Below are 13,685 nucleotides of genomic sequence, written 5' to 3'. Positions count from 1 at the left end.
AAGTAGTTGGTCATACCAATACTGTTACTCATAATTCAAATATCCAAGAACAGAAATCATTATTGATCATACATTAAATTTAACCAAAACACAGGACGGCAACATAACGATATCAATCAAATATTTAAATGGTTGACTTATTCCTTTTTATTACCTAAAATATTTTGAGTAAAGTCAAGATTGAAACATCAGCAAAAACTAATGTCTCTTGATTTAAATCATTTGATATATATTGAAATATAATGCAAATATAAATATATATATATATATATTTAAAATACTTAGTATTTATTAAAACAATATTTATTCCTTAATGTCCTCCTGTGTCCACTGACTTTTTTCCTGAAATTGTAAACAATGACAGTAACAAAAAACGACAAAAATATTTTGTTAAACTAAAAATATAAATTTAATCAACGTAGTATTGACCAAATACCGATACTACACTTGGTATCGTTCCTGTCGATATTTGCATCGATCCGCGTAGCCCTGTTTATATTCAAGAGCTCTAGGTCAGCGGTTGGCATGGCTTACTGTATCCTCCTACGGTGTGAAACATAGCATGTTGAGCTGGTCCCCATCCTCCGGTGATGCTACATTTAGGAATACACCGTAGAGGCGAGATTTGGTGACTTGCACTGTAGAGGGACCGTTAGCAGTCAGCTTGCTAGCGAGGATGTTACATTGTGTTGACGCCGCCATATTTGGAGGACACAGCTAGAATGTGTCATCAACATGCATCATCACCATATTAGATCATGTTAAAAGCTCTACCATCGACCAAATTTATGTACATCGTCAAAATCCGTGTTTTTTAACAAAATGGGCTGCCAAAAGGTTTATGTTGTAATACACTTCCCACCACTGTAGCAGTAATGACAATATGAAACAGAAGAAGTTTGGAGCTAAAGTCATAGAGAAGTTTCTTAAGCGCCAAAATCATGACTAAAGGGGTGAAGCTGTATTTTCATTTGCACTTTAATTTTATTGACAGTTTATTAAAAAAACGTATACATTTATCACAAATTTTGAATCCATTTAATTAATTGTATGTAAAAAAAAATGTCAGCAGTATTCATGAGTCACTTTTTTGTTAATATATTTGTTTAGAACCTGTTTTTGTAATCAGCCTGGCCTAAGCCTTGATAATAATCTTTGTTATCAAAACACACTTTCATATCATTTAACAAGGTTGTAAACTGTATGTACCGTATTTTCCGGAGTATGAGGCGCACATAAAATCCTTCTTTTTCCTCAAAACTCAACAGTGCGCATTATAACCTGGTGCGCCTAATGCAAGGGATAAGTTTGGTTGAGCTTACCCACATCGGAGCAATTTGATTTGGTACATGGTGTGAAGATAAGTATGACCAGTAGATGGCAGTCAAACATAAGAGGTAAGTGTAGGCTACACTGTTTGATGTGCTTCAACATACAGTAAGAATATTATTATGGTGTGTGTATAAGGTAAGACATTATCTGCCGTTTTCTTTTGCAACATTAGGCAAAAGCAACATTTCTTACCTTCTGGTACCTGCTGAACTGTATTTGGGATCTGCATAAATCCTGAAAAATTGCGCGTGTCCGCCTCTGAAGTCGATAAGCTTCTTCCTTTCCTCTATCTGCTTGTTATGTGGCATTCATCCTCCGCTGTTGCCATTTTGCTAATATAAAGTAGTGTAAAGTTCTTACTTGTATCTGTCAGTAAACTCGCCAGGAAAGCGCTAAAACATACTGGTATGGTGAGTTTACATTATTCACCCAAGGAACTTTAGTTATTAGAATTCCGGTCGGACGTTTTTTCACGGGACAAAATCCGGATGAGGAGATGCTGTTCCGTTATTGATTTTAGTAATGTCTGAATGTCATTAGAAGAGTTAGCTCCATCTTTTCACACGTTTTCCACTCCCGCCCTTGCACGCTACAACAAAGATGACGGGGAGAAGACACCGAGCCACGTAAATAAGACCGCCGACAAAACAGCGCATTCGGAAGCGACTGTCAGAAAGCGACTTGAAGATGATTTGTAGAACATAATCTATGCAAGATTTTGACCAAAGAGCCACTATTACATGTTATGTAGACCAGTGGACCCCACCCTTTTTGTAGCTTGAAAATTTGTCCTGCGGCCCGGTGGGGGGGCGATTCTTTTTTTTTCTTCTTTTCTTTGTCATGAAAAAGGGAGTTTTTTTGGGTTGGTGCACTAATTGTATCTTGTGTTTTTTAATGTATATTTCATTAAAAAAATTAAAAAATTAAAAAAAATAAAAATTAATAAAAAAATTATTCTGCGGCCCGGTACCAATCGAGCCCGGTGGTTGGGGACCACTGAAGTGGACCACAGGGAAGTGTTTTATATTTGGAAAAAAAATAAAATAATATGACTCCTTTAATGCGCCCTATAATCCGGTGCACCTTATCTATGAAAAAAGATCAAAAATAGACCATTCATTGGCAGTGCGCCCTATGGTCCGGAAAATACGGTAGATTATATATATATTTATTGAACAAGATTAAAATCAGTGCTATTATTTGAGTGGGCCCGGACTGCTATGTAGTGGAAAATCAATCAATCGACTGATAGTCTTAGGAACCCTTCCCTCACTGACCATGACCCGCCTTGCTGGGGTGGATGGTTAGCGCAGCGGGCAGATGCAGGGAGGCGGGCTCTGTGGGGACTCCTGTGAGCGCGGAGGAGGGCCTGGTCTGCGGGGGGGCGGAGGCCATGCCCACAACGGGTCGCACCAACGCACCGACCGGCGGGGCTGCGCAGACAAGAAGCGTCGTCAGTACGGCAGGTGAACAGACGTGCGCCCGATCAAAAAGCGCGGCGCCACCTACTGTGAATGAGCGTGAGCGGGGTCACCGGCTGACCCGGCGGCATGTTTAGGACCAGAGAAGAACCGGGCCTCGTGCCCTGCAGCGGGAAACCCTGCACGGGAATCACACACACACACACACGTCAACTCGCTCTGTCGGGTAGTCCGCACTACTTTTGTTTGTAGTACCTCAGCGGTTAGGAGAAGGGGCGTGGCCGTGCCAGGGGCGGCCGGGAGGAAGAGCGGCCCCCTGTTTGTCTGCGTCAGGATGAGGGGAGGGGGCTGGGACACCAGGGGTGTGGTAGAGGAAGAGGGAGGAAGAGGAGGCGGCATCAGCGAGGATGGCGATGACGACGCTGAGGGAGAGAAAGAAAGGCGCAGTCAATTTGTTGGGACTCACTTTAAAGGCCTACTGAAACCCACTACTACCGACCACGCAGTCTGATAGTTTATATATCAATGATGAAATATTAACATTGCAACACATGCCAATACGGTCGGTTTAGTTTACTAAATACCGCGGAGTTTCTAGTTGAAAACGTCGCAGAATGATGACGCGTGTGCGTGACGTCTCGAGTTGGAGGGGACATATTAGCCAGCACCACTTGCGGCTAAAAGTCGTCTCTTTTCATCGCGCAATTACACAGTATTTTGGACATCTGTGTTGCTGAATCTTTTGCAATTTGTTCAATTAATAATGGAGAAGTCAAAGTAGAAAGATGGAGGTGGGAAACTTTTCGCCTTTAGCCACACAAACACACGGTGATTCCTTGTTTAAAATTCCCGGAGGTGAAGCTTTACTATGGGGCGGTATAGCTCGGTTGATAGAGTGGCCGTGCCAGCAACTTGAGGGTTGCAGGTTCGATTCCCGCTTCCGCCATCCTAGTCACCACCGTTGTGTCCTTGGGCAAGACACTTTACCCACCTGCTCCCAGTGCCACCAACACTGGTTTAAATGTAACTTAGATATTGGGTTTCACTATGTAAAGCGCTTTGAGTCACTAGAGAAAAGCGCTATATAAATATAATTCACTTCACCTAATTCACCACCATCAGAGCGGTCAAGCGAACATGGTTCCTGACCACTTGTCAACCGGCAGGTTTCGGTGAGAAAATTGTGGTAAAAAGTCGCCTCTTACCGGAGATCAGCGGAGCTTGCGCCGTCCATGCAGCTGCCGTGACTTCCCTCAGGGACTGGCGTCAACACACCCGTGGCCACACCCCTCCGACTATCAGGTACTATTTAACTCACTAAAACATTAGCAACACAATAGAAAGATAAGGGATTTCCCAGAATTATCCGAGTAAATGTGTCTAAAAACATCTGAATCGCCCCCAATGCAATCGCCTTTTTTTTTTTAATCTAATCCTTCACTATCAATATCCTCATTTAAGAATCTTTCATCCTCGCTCAAATGAATGGGGAAAATGTCGCTTTCTCGGTCCGGATAGCTCTTGATGCCGAAGGCTCACATTATAAACAATGTTAGGATGTGATGAGCCCTCGCACCGGTGACGTCATCGTCTGCTACTTCCAGTAAAGGCAAGGCTTTTTTATTAGCGACCAAAAGTTGCGAACTTTATCGTCAATATTCTCTACTAAATCCTTTCAGCAAAAATATGGCAATATCAAGAAATGATCAAGTATGACATATAGAATGGACCTGCTATCCCCGTTTGAATAAGAAAATCTAATTTCAGCAGGCCTTTAAAGGCCTAGTGAAACCCACTACTACCGACCACGCACTCTGATAGTTTATATATCAATGATGAAATATTAAAATTGCAACACATGCCAATACGGCCTTTTTAGTTTACTAAATTGCAATTTTAAATTTCCCGCGAGTTTCTTGTTGAAAACGTCGCGGAATGATGACGCATACACGTGACGTCACGGACTGTAAGGAAATATTAGCGCTGCACCACTAGCGGCAAAAAGTCGTCTGCTTTAATGGCATAGTTACACAGTATTTTGGACATCTGTGTTGCTGAATCTTTTGTAATTGGTTCATTTAATAATGGAGACTATAAAGAAATATGCTGTTGGTGGAAAGTGGTGGATTGCAGCTGCCTTTAGCACCGAGACACAGCCAGTGTTTCTTTGTTTGTTGTGAAGCTTTAACACAGAGCGGTCAAGCGAACAGGATTTCTCTATGTCAACCAGCATGTGTTTGATGGGAAAATTATGATATATATATATATATATATATATATATATATATATATATATATATATATATATATTACCGAAGAAATCATTGGATTATTCGTCATCCTGCAGCACCTGTCAAAAAAGGCAGCTGTGAGCTTGGCTCCTCTGCTTCGCTCTGAGACACTTCGTGTTCACCGCAGCCATCCGACCTTGAGGTAGGGCTTTACAATCTTTAAAATCTCACTAAAACACTATTAAAACAATAAGCAGATAAGGGATCTTCCAGAAATATCCTAGTAAATGTGTCTAATTACATCTGAAACACTCACACTGCCGCCGCCCGGAGCAGTCGCTATTTTTTTTCCTAGTCCTTCACTATCAATACTCTAATTCACAAATCTTTCATCCTCGCTCAAATTAATGGGGAAATTGTCGCTTTCTCGGTCTGAATTGCTCTTACTGCTGGAGGCTCCCATTAAAAACAATGTGAATATGTGTGCAGCCCTGCAACTCCTGACGTCACGTGGACATACTTCCGGTGAAGGCAGGGCTTTTCCATGAGCGACCAAAAGTTGCAAACTTTATCGTTGATATTCTCAACTGAAACCTCACAGTAAAAATATGGCAATATTGCGCAAGTATGACACATAGAATGGACCTGCTATCCCGGTTTAAATAAGAAAATCTCATTTCAGTAGGCCTTTAACACCTGGGGGCAGGTGTGCGTGACGCACCATAGTCTACGTCGTCTTCGTCCACGCTGGCGTCCACCTGTTGCCATGGTTCCAGCTCCTCCTCCTCACACTCCATAAACAACTCTGTGTCCATGTTGCTACGGAAACCACAGGACGGCATCAGACATTTTCGCAGTGAATTATGGGATACCACAGGTTAGAACAGTGTTTTTCAACCTTTTTTGAGCCGAGGCACATTTTTTGCGATGAAAAAATGCGGAGGCACACCACCAACAGAAATTATTTAAAATTGAAACTCCCTTAACTGTAAAATGTGGTTGTCGCAATTGTTGGATATGACCTTAAAGCATAAGCAAGCATGCATCACTATAGCTCTTGTCTCAAAGTAGGTGTACTGTCACCAACTGTCACATCACATGACTTATTTACACTTTTTTGCTGTTTTCCTGCGTGTAGTGTTTTACTTCTTGTCTTGCACTCTTATTTTGGTGGCTTTTTCTCTTTTTTTGTTGGTATTTCACTGTAGCAGTTTCATGTCTTCCTTTAAGCGATATTTCCCACATTTACTTTGTTTTAGCAATCAAGAATATTTCAGTTGTTTTCATCCTTCTTTGTGGGAACATTGTTGACGCCGTCTTTGCTCGACAGTAAGTCTTTGCTGTCGTCCAGCATTCTGTATTTGTTTACTTTTGTAGCCCGTTCAATTTTAGTTTGGTTCTGCATAGCCTTCCCTAAGCTTCAATGCCTTTTCTTAGGGGCACCCACCTTTAGTTTATTTTTGGTTTAAGCATTAGAAACCTTTTTACCTGCATGCTGCCTCCCTCTGTTTCCGACATCTACAAAGCAATTAGCTACCGTCTGCCACCTACTGATATGGAAGAGCCCTAGACCAGTGGTTCTCAACCTTTTTTCAGTGATGTACCCCATGTGAAGATTTTTTTAATTCAAGTACCCCCTAATCAGAGCACAGCGGTTTTGGTTGGAAAAAAATTAGATAAAGAATTAAAATACAGCACTATGTCATCAGTTTCTGATTTATAAAATTGTATAACAGTGCAAAATATTGATAATTTGTAGTGGTCTTTCTTGAACTATTTGGAAAAAAAGATATAAAAATTACTAAAAACTTGTTGAAAAATAAACAAGTGATTCAATTATAAATAAAGATTTCTACACATAGAAGTAATCATCAACTTAAAGTTCCCTCTTTGGGGATTTCAAATAAAGATCCATCTGGATTCATCAACTTAATTGTAAACATTTCTTCACAAAAAAAGAAATCTTTAACATCAATATTTATGAAATATGTCCACAAAAAAATCTAGCTGTCAACACTGAATATTGCATTGATGCATTTCTTTTCAGTTTATGAATTTACATTCATATTTTGTGGAAGTATTATTCAATAAATATATTCATAAAGGATTTTTAAAATGTGGCTATTTTGAGAAAATAAATAAAAAAATCTCACGTACCCCTTGGCATACCTTGAAGTACCACCAGGGGTACGCGTACCCTCATTTGAGAACCACTGCTCTTGACCAGTGTTTTTCAACCTTTTTTGAGTCGAGGCACATTTTTTGCGTTGAAAAAATGCAGAGGCACACCACCAACAGAAATTACTTAGAATTGAAACTCACTTAACAGTAAAATTTGGTTGTCCTAATTGTTGGATATGACCTTAAAGCATAAGCAAGCATGCATCACTATAGCTCTTGTCTCAAAGTAGGTGTACTGTCACCAACTGTCACATCACATCATGACCTTTTTTTTAACTTTTTTGCTGTTTTCCTGCGTGTAGTGTTTTACTTATTGTCTTGCACTCTTATTTTAGTGGCTTTTTTTCTTTTTTTGTTGGTTTTTCACTGTAGCAGTTTCTTGTCTTCCTTTAAGCGATATTTCCCGCATTTACTTTGTTTTAGCAATCAAGAATATTTCAGTTGTTTTCATCCTTCTTTGTGGGAACATTGTTGATTGTCATGTCATGTTCGGTTGAACATTGTGGACGCCGTCTTTGCTCCACAGGAAGTCTTTGCTGTCGTCCAGCATTCTGTATTTGTTTACTTTTGTAGCCCGTTTAGTTTTAGTTTGGTTCTGCATAGCCTTCCCTAAGCTTCAATGCCTTTACTTAGGGGAACCCACCTTTTGTTTATTTTTGGTTTAAGCATTACAAACCTTTTTACCTGCATGCTGCCTACCGCTGTTTCCGACATCTACAAAGCAATTAGCTACCGGCTGCCACCTACTGATATGGAAGAGCTCTAAACAGCACGACACTCAACAACAACACATCATTTGCAGACTATAACTACTGGTTTGCAAAAAATATTTTCAACCCAAATAGGTGAAATTAGACAATCTCCCACGGCACACTAGTGTGCCGCGGCACAGTGGTTGAAAAACACTGGGTCAGAATATGCCTTCCAGAAGTGTTTGGATACACAACACTACCTTTTCTTCTACGGTCTGGTGGATAAAACCCGCGGGTGCCAAAAGAGGACCGGGTGGAGGGTCCGAGTAGTCCTAACGGAACCGGGACACCGGTTCGCTCCTTGTCCCCGTCAGCAGCCTGAGGCGCCTTGGAGTCTCTAAGCACCGCCCCCTGCGATGCACCGAGCGCTCCCTAAATGCTCGGTGCGGCTCTGGTCGTGAAGCAAACCGAGCCGAGCCAAGCCGAGCCGTTCTTACCTGCGCCGGAATGTGAAGCCAGACACCGCGGACGAGTTGCAGCAGACGACAAACCTGAGAGGCAGGACTTCCGGTTGCTTTTTGTGTCTCTTCCTGTTTGTTCACGTTCCGCTTACGTCACTTCCCTTTTAGGACGCCGTCGTTGTGACTGAGTTCATCTTTATTATCATCGTCAGTTGGAACGAGTTCGACTTAAACAACCGGCGAAGAAAATGTGCAAGGACGCTGAAGAAAAGCAACAAACTCTAAAGCACCGCGTTGGCCTGGCCGCCATGTTGGTTGCGTGTTTTTCGCTTCTGGGCGGAGCTACACATTGTGACGTCACAACGAAAAAAACAGACGGAATTGAGAAAAAATATAACTTTTTTTTTTTTAACCTTCCTCTTGTGTTAGCTTTCTGTTACCATCTCTGATGTTAACGGGTCGGTTTTGACCCATGTCTTGAATCAGCTGTAAAATACACTAAAAACGGTTATCTATCATCCAATTTGTTTCCCATCTCTTGGTTACCTTGTTAGGCTTCCTTATCCATGAAAATATTGGTTTTAGTATTTTTGGAGTGGGCCATTTCGCCTTTTTTTTTGCCAGTATACCCCTAGATTTCAATTTAAAAAAAATGGTCAAATTAATTTTAAAAGAATCTTATAAATAAATAAAAGGTTGTTGTGCTACCTGACTATTACTGAGGGGTATTAGAACATAAATCTTATCTTATCTCTTATTTGTTTTATTTATTTTTTCATTTTAATAATTTTGAGACTGAATTGACCTCACATGTCAGGACATGAACGTCTTTGTTTGTTTTTGTACTGGATAACAAGGTAAAATGAGAATCCCCTAAAGCTCACACGGTTGGGAGAGGAGCTGGCTGTCAGTGTCTTCAGTTTTGGCTCGAATTATTGCTTGATAATCTTATTTTTATAACTGTGTCGAAACCGACCCTAACAACACCAAGGTCATAATTTCATCCAGATCATTTTATAATTTAGTGAAAAACCAAACAAATGTTTTGTTTTGTTGAAATAGAGGTTCCTGACAAAGTCAAAAAGCCTTGATGCAAAAAAATGTAATTTACATGGTTATTTTATGCCTTTAAAAACTAAAACGGGTCGGTGCCGACCCTAACACAAGACGAAGGTTAAAGGCCTACTGAAATGAGATTTTCTTATTTAAACGGGGATAGCAGGTCCATTCTATGTGTCATACTTGATCATTTCGCGATATTGCCATATTTTTGCTGAAAGGATTTAGTAGAGAACATCGAAGATAAAGTTTGCAACTTTTGGTCGCTAATAAAAAAGCCTTGCCTGTACCGGAAGCAGCAGATGTTGTGCCCGTGACGTCATGGGTTGTGGAGCTCCTCACACCCTCACATTGTTTGCAATCATGGCCACCAGCAGCGAGAGTGATTCGGACTGAGAATGCGACGATTTTCCCATTCATTTGAGCGAGGATGAAAGATTCCTGGATGAGGAAAGTGAGAGTGAAGACCTAAGAAAAAAAAAAGACAGGGCAGTGGGAGCGATTCAGATCTTATTAGACACATTTATTAGGATCATTCTGGAAAATCCCTTATCTGGTTAAATAATAATAATAAATAAATAAATGGGTTGTACTTGTATAGCGCTTTTCTACCTTCAAGGTACTCAAACCGCTTTGACACTACTTCCACATTCACCCATTCACACACACATTCACACACTGATGGAGGGAGCTGCCATGCAAGGCGCTAACCAGCACCCATCAGGAGCAAGGGTGAAGTGTCTTGCTCAGGACACAACGGACGTGACGAGGTTGGTACTAGGTGGGAATTGAACCAGGGACGCTCGGGTTGCGCACGGCCACTCTCCCCACTGCGCCACGCCGTCCCTAATTACTAATTATTACTTACTAATTACTTACTAATTATTTTCCATTTGTGACTGTACCTTTAACTTATGTAGGACCTGGGGGGGGGGGTTTATGTGTGTATGGGGTATGGGGTGGGTTGCTGTTCTTGGAAATGGGTGGGGAAAAAAGGGGAAAATGTGTCAACTGTTCTATTGTACATTGTAATATCTGTCAAATTCAATAAAAACATGTATTAAAAAAAAAAGAGAATTTAGTCTTGTCCAAGGAACATTTGTATTTGACGTTCACAAAACACAAAAGTTAGGTCGGTACTTTTTACTAAAAGGCTAACATCTTCGGTACGTAGTTTAGCTGGAAATTGTTATTGTGTTACTAGTGTTTTAGTGAGATTATATAGTCGTACCTTAAAGTCGGAGGGGTGTGGTGGCCGCTAGTGTCCCTGAGGGAAGCCACGTTTCTCGACGAGGCGAAGCGAAGGCAGCCGGTCGGGCCTGGCTGAGTTTTTTTCCCCCTCCTCCACGGTGGAAGCATCCCATGTTTGGGGGCGGCCGGTCGGAGGAGCCAAGAGAGTCCGCAGCTGCCTCTTTCACAGATGCACAAAGAACGACGCAAGCTCCGCTCATGTCTATGGTAAGAGCCGACTTATTATCACAATTTTCTCACCGAAACCTGCCGGATGACATTTGGTCGGGAACCATGTTCGCTTGACCGCTCTGTTTCATAGTAAAGCTTCACCTTCGGGACTGTAAACAAGGAAACACCGGCTGTGTTTGTGTTGCTAAAGGCAGCTGCAATACACCGCTTCTCACCTACATCTTTCTTCTTTGACGTCTCCATTAATAATTGAACAAATTGCAAAAGATTCAGCAACACAGATGTCCAGAATACTGTGTAATTATGCGATTAAAGCAGACCACTTATAGCTGGGATCGGGCTGGAACAAAATGTTCGCTGCAATCCGTGACGTCATGCGCACGTTTTCAACAGGATACTTCGCGCAAATTTTAAATTTGCAATTTAGTAAACTAAAAAGGCCGTGTTGGCATGTGTTGCAATGTTAATATTTCATCATTGATATATAAACTATCAGATTGCGTGGTGGGTAGTAGTGGGTTTCAGTAGGCCTTTAAATCATTAATTAAATGTGTCAAGGTGAATTATGTAATAGACCAGGGGTCACCAACCTTTTTGAAATCAAGAGCGACTTCTTGGGTACTGATTAATACGAAGGGCTACCAGTTTGATACACACTTACATAAATTGCCAGAAATAGCCAATTTGCTTATTTACCTTTAATAAATAAATCTATATGTATTAAAAAATGGGTATTTCTGTCTGTTATTCCGTCGTACATTTTTTTTCCTTTTACGGAAAGTTCTTTGTAGAGAATAAATGATGAAAAAAACACTTAATTGAACGGTTTAAAAGAGGAGAAAACACGAAAAAAAATGAAAATTTAATTTTGAAACAGTTTATCTTCAATTTCGACTCTTTAAAATTCAAAATTTAACCGAAAAAACTAAACAGAAAAACTAGCTAATTCGAATCGTTTTGAAAAATTTTTTAAAAGAATTTATGGAACATCATTAGTAATTTTTCCTGATGAAGATTAATTTTAGAATTTTGATGACATGTTTTAAATAGTTTAAAATCCAATCTGGACTTTGTTATAGTATATAACAAATTGGACCAAGTGATATTTCTAACAAAGACAAATCGTTGTTTCTTCTAGATTTTCCAGAAGAAAAAAATTAAAAGAAATTTAAAAGACTTTGAAATAAGATTTAAATTTGATTCTACAGATTTTATAGATATGCCAGAATATTTTCTATTTATTTTAATCATAATTAAGTTTGAAGAAATATTTCACAAATATTCTTCGTCGAAAAAACAGAAGCTAAAATGAATAATTAAATTAAAATGGAAGGAATTTCAAAGGTAAAAAGGTATGTGTGTTAAAAATCCTAAAATAATTTTCAAGGTTGTATTTTTTCTCTAAAATTGTCTTTCTGAAAGTTATAAGAAGCAAAGTTTTAAAAAAAAAATGAATTTATTTAAATAAATTCAGACCAAGTCTTTAAAATATTTTCTGTGATTTTCAAATTCTATTTGAGTTTTGTCTCTCTTAGAATTAAAAATGTCGAGCAAAGCGAGACCAGCTTGCTAGTAAATAAAATAAAATTTAAAAAATAGAGGCAGCTCACTGGTAAGTGCTGCTATTTGAGCTATTTAGGCCAGCGGGCGACTCATCTGGTCCTTACGGGCTACCTGGTGCCCGCAGACACCACGTTGGTGACCCCTGGGTTAGAGTGTCCGCCCTGAGATCGGTAGGTTGTGAGTTCAAATCCTGGCTGAGTCATACCAAAGAGTATAAAAATGGGACCCGTTTTCCTCCCTGCTTGGCACTCAGCATTAAGGGTTGAAATTGGGGGTTAAATCACCATAAATGATTCCCGGGCGCAGTACCGCTGCTGCCCACCAGGGGGTAATCAAGGGTGATGGGTCAAATGCAGAGAATAATTTTGCCACATCTAGTATGTGTGTGACAATCATTGGCACTTTAACTTTAACTTAAAGATCTAAAAAAAATTATTTGGGAATGTCCGGGAGGCCAGATTGAAAAACTCAACGGGCCGCATTTGGCCCCCGGGCCTTAATTTGCCCAAGTCTGACATAAGCGGTTGGCCGGATCAAGTCACATGACCGACACGGCGGCTGCACCCGCCCTCTGACAGGAAGTTGTGGTCAAGTGTGTGCGTGCTTTTTAATCCCATGTAATCAGGTTTAATCTGGCCCCGCCCCCTCCTTGTTCTGCTGCGGCTTGGCCTCTCAGCGCACTTTGTGGACCTGCAACATGAGGGCCGAGACTGGCGCTGCTTTTCTGGTGCTGCCGTGGCCCGAAGGGTCGGAGGCGGCGGCGGCGGCGGCGGCGGCGGCGGCGGCGGCGGCGGCGGCGGCGGCGGCGGCGGCGGCTGCGGAGGAGGCACAGGGTCGAGGGGGCACGCTGGTCCGTGGCGGGGCGCTACTGGGAGTAGTTTTGATCTGTGAGATGACCTTTTCATGAGCATGGTGTAATGTGGTCATTATCCGTCATCCTCTCACCAACGTGTGTGTGTGTGTGTGTGCGTGTGTGTGTGTGTGTGTGTGTGTGTGTGTGTGTGTGTGTGTGTGTGTGTGTGTGTGTGTGTGTGTGTCCAGGTGTGGCAGTTCTTCGCAGGTGGATCGCAGGCGGAGTGTGTCGCAGCCGGCGGCGTCAGGACGGGAAGACGGTGTTGGTGACGGGCGCCAACACTGGCATCGGCAAGGAGACATGCCGAGAGTTGGCGCGCAGGGGTGAGTGGGCGGCCATCTTTGTCAGGGCAAAGCAGGAAGTGTCCATCTAAAGCAGTGTTTTTCAACCACTAGTGTGCCGTGAGATACGGTCTGGTGTGTCGTGGGAGATTGTCTAATTTCACCTATTTGGGTTAAAAATATATTTTG

General features: G+C 41.4%; 2 protein-coding genes across 4 annotated transcripts in view; one reads left to right on the top strand and one right to left on the bottom strand.

The window, feature by feature from the left end:
- Positions 1 to 8,650, bottom strand: part of pogzb (pogo transposable element derived with ZNF domain b) — a 35,419-nt gene extending 26,769 nt beyond the window's left edge. For 2 of the 3 annotated variants that reach the window (XM_061881861.1, XM_061881863.1), the window contains exons 1-5: positions 8,118 to 8,650; positions 5,706 to 5,803; positions 3,009 to 3,175; positions 2,842 to 2,932; positions 2,610 to 2,765 (exon numbers count right to left, since the gene is read on the bottom strand). In XM_061881861.1, the coding sequence (XP_061737845.1) occupies positions 2,610 to 2,765; positions 2,842 to 2,932; positions 3,009 to 3,175; positions 5,706 to 5,799 (508 nt within the window). In that variant the 5' untranslated portion in view covers positions 5,800 to 5,803; positions 8,118 to 8,650. The remainder of the gene's footprint in view (positions 1 to 2,609; positions 2,766 to 2,841; positions 2,933 to 3,008; positions 3,176 to 5,705; positions 5,804 to 8,117) is intronic. The other variant, XM_061881862.1, reaches the window with a different exon arrangement.
- A 4,490-nt stretch (positions 8,651 to 13,140) lies between these two features.
- The window catches only part of si:dkey-23o4.6 (retinol dehydrogenase 13), an 8,690-nt gene continuing 8,145 nt past the window's right edge, over positions 13,141 to 13,685 (top strand). Inside the window, exons 1-2 of the mRNA XM_061881860.1 lie at positions 13,141 to 13,249; positions 13,404 to 13,538. The gene's annotated coding sequence lies outside the window, so the exon portion shown is untranslated. The remainder of the gene's footprint in view (positions 13,250 to 13,403; positions 13,539 to 13,685) is intronic.

This window comes from Nerophis ophidion, linkage group LG21, assembly GCF_033978795.1.
Source record: "Nerophis ophidion isolate RoL-2023_Sa linkage group LG21, RoL_Noph_v1.0, whole genome shotgun sequence".
Taxonomy (NCBI): Eukaryota; Metazoa; Chordata; class Actinopteri; order Syngnathiformes; family Syngnathidae; genus Nerophis; species Nerophis ophidion.
The sequence above is the reverse complement of the archived record's forward strand: the minus strand, read 5'-3'. Positions and strand labels throughout refer to the sequence as shown.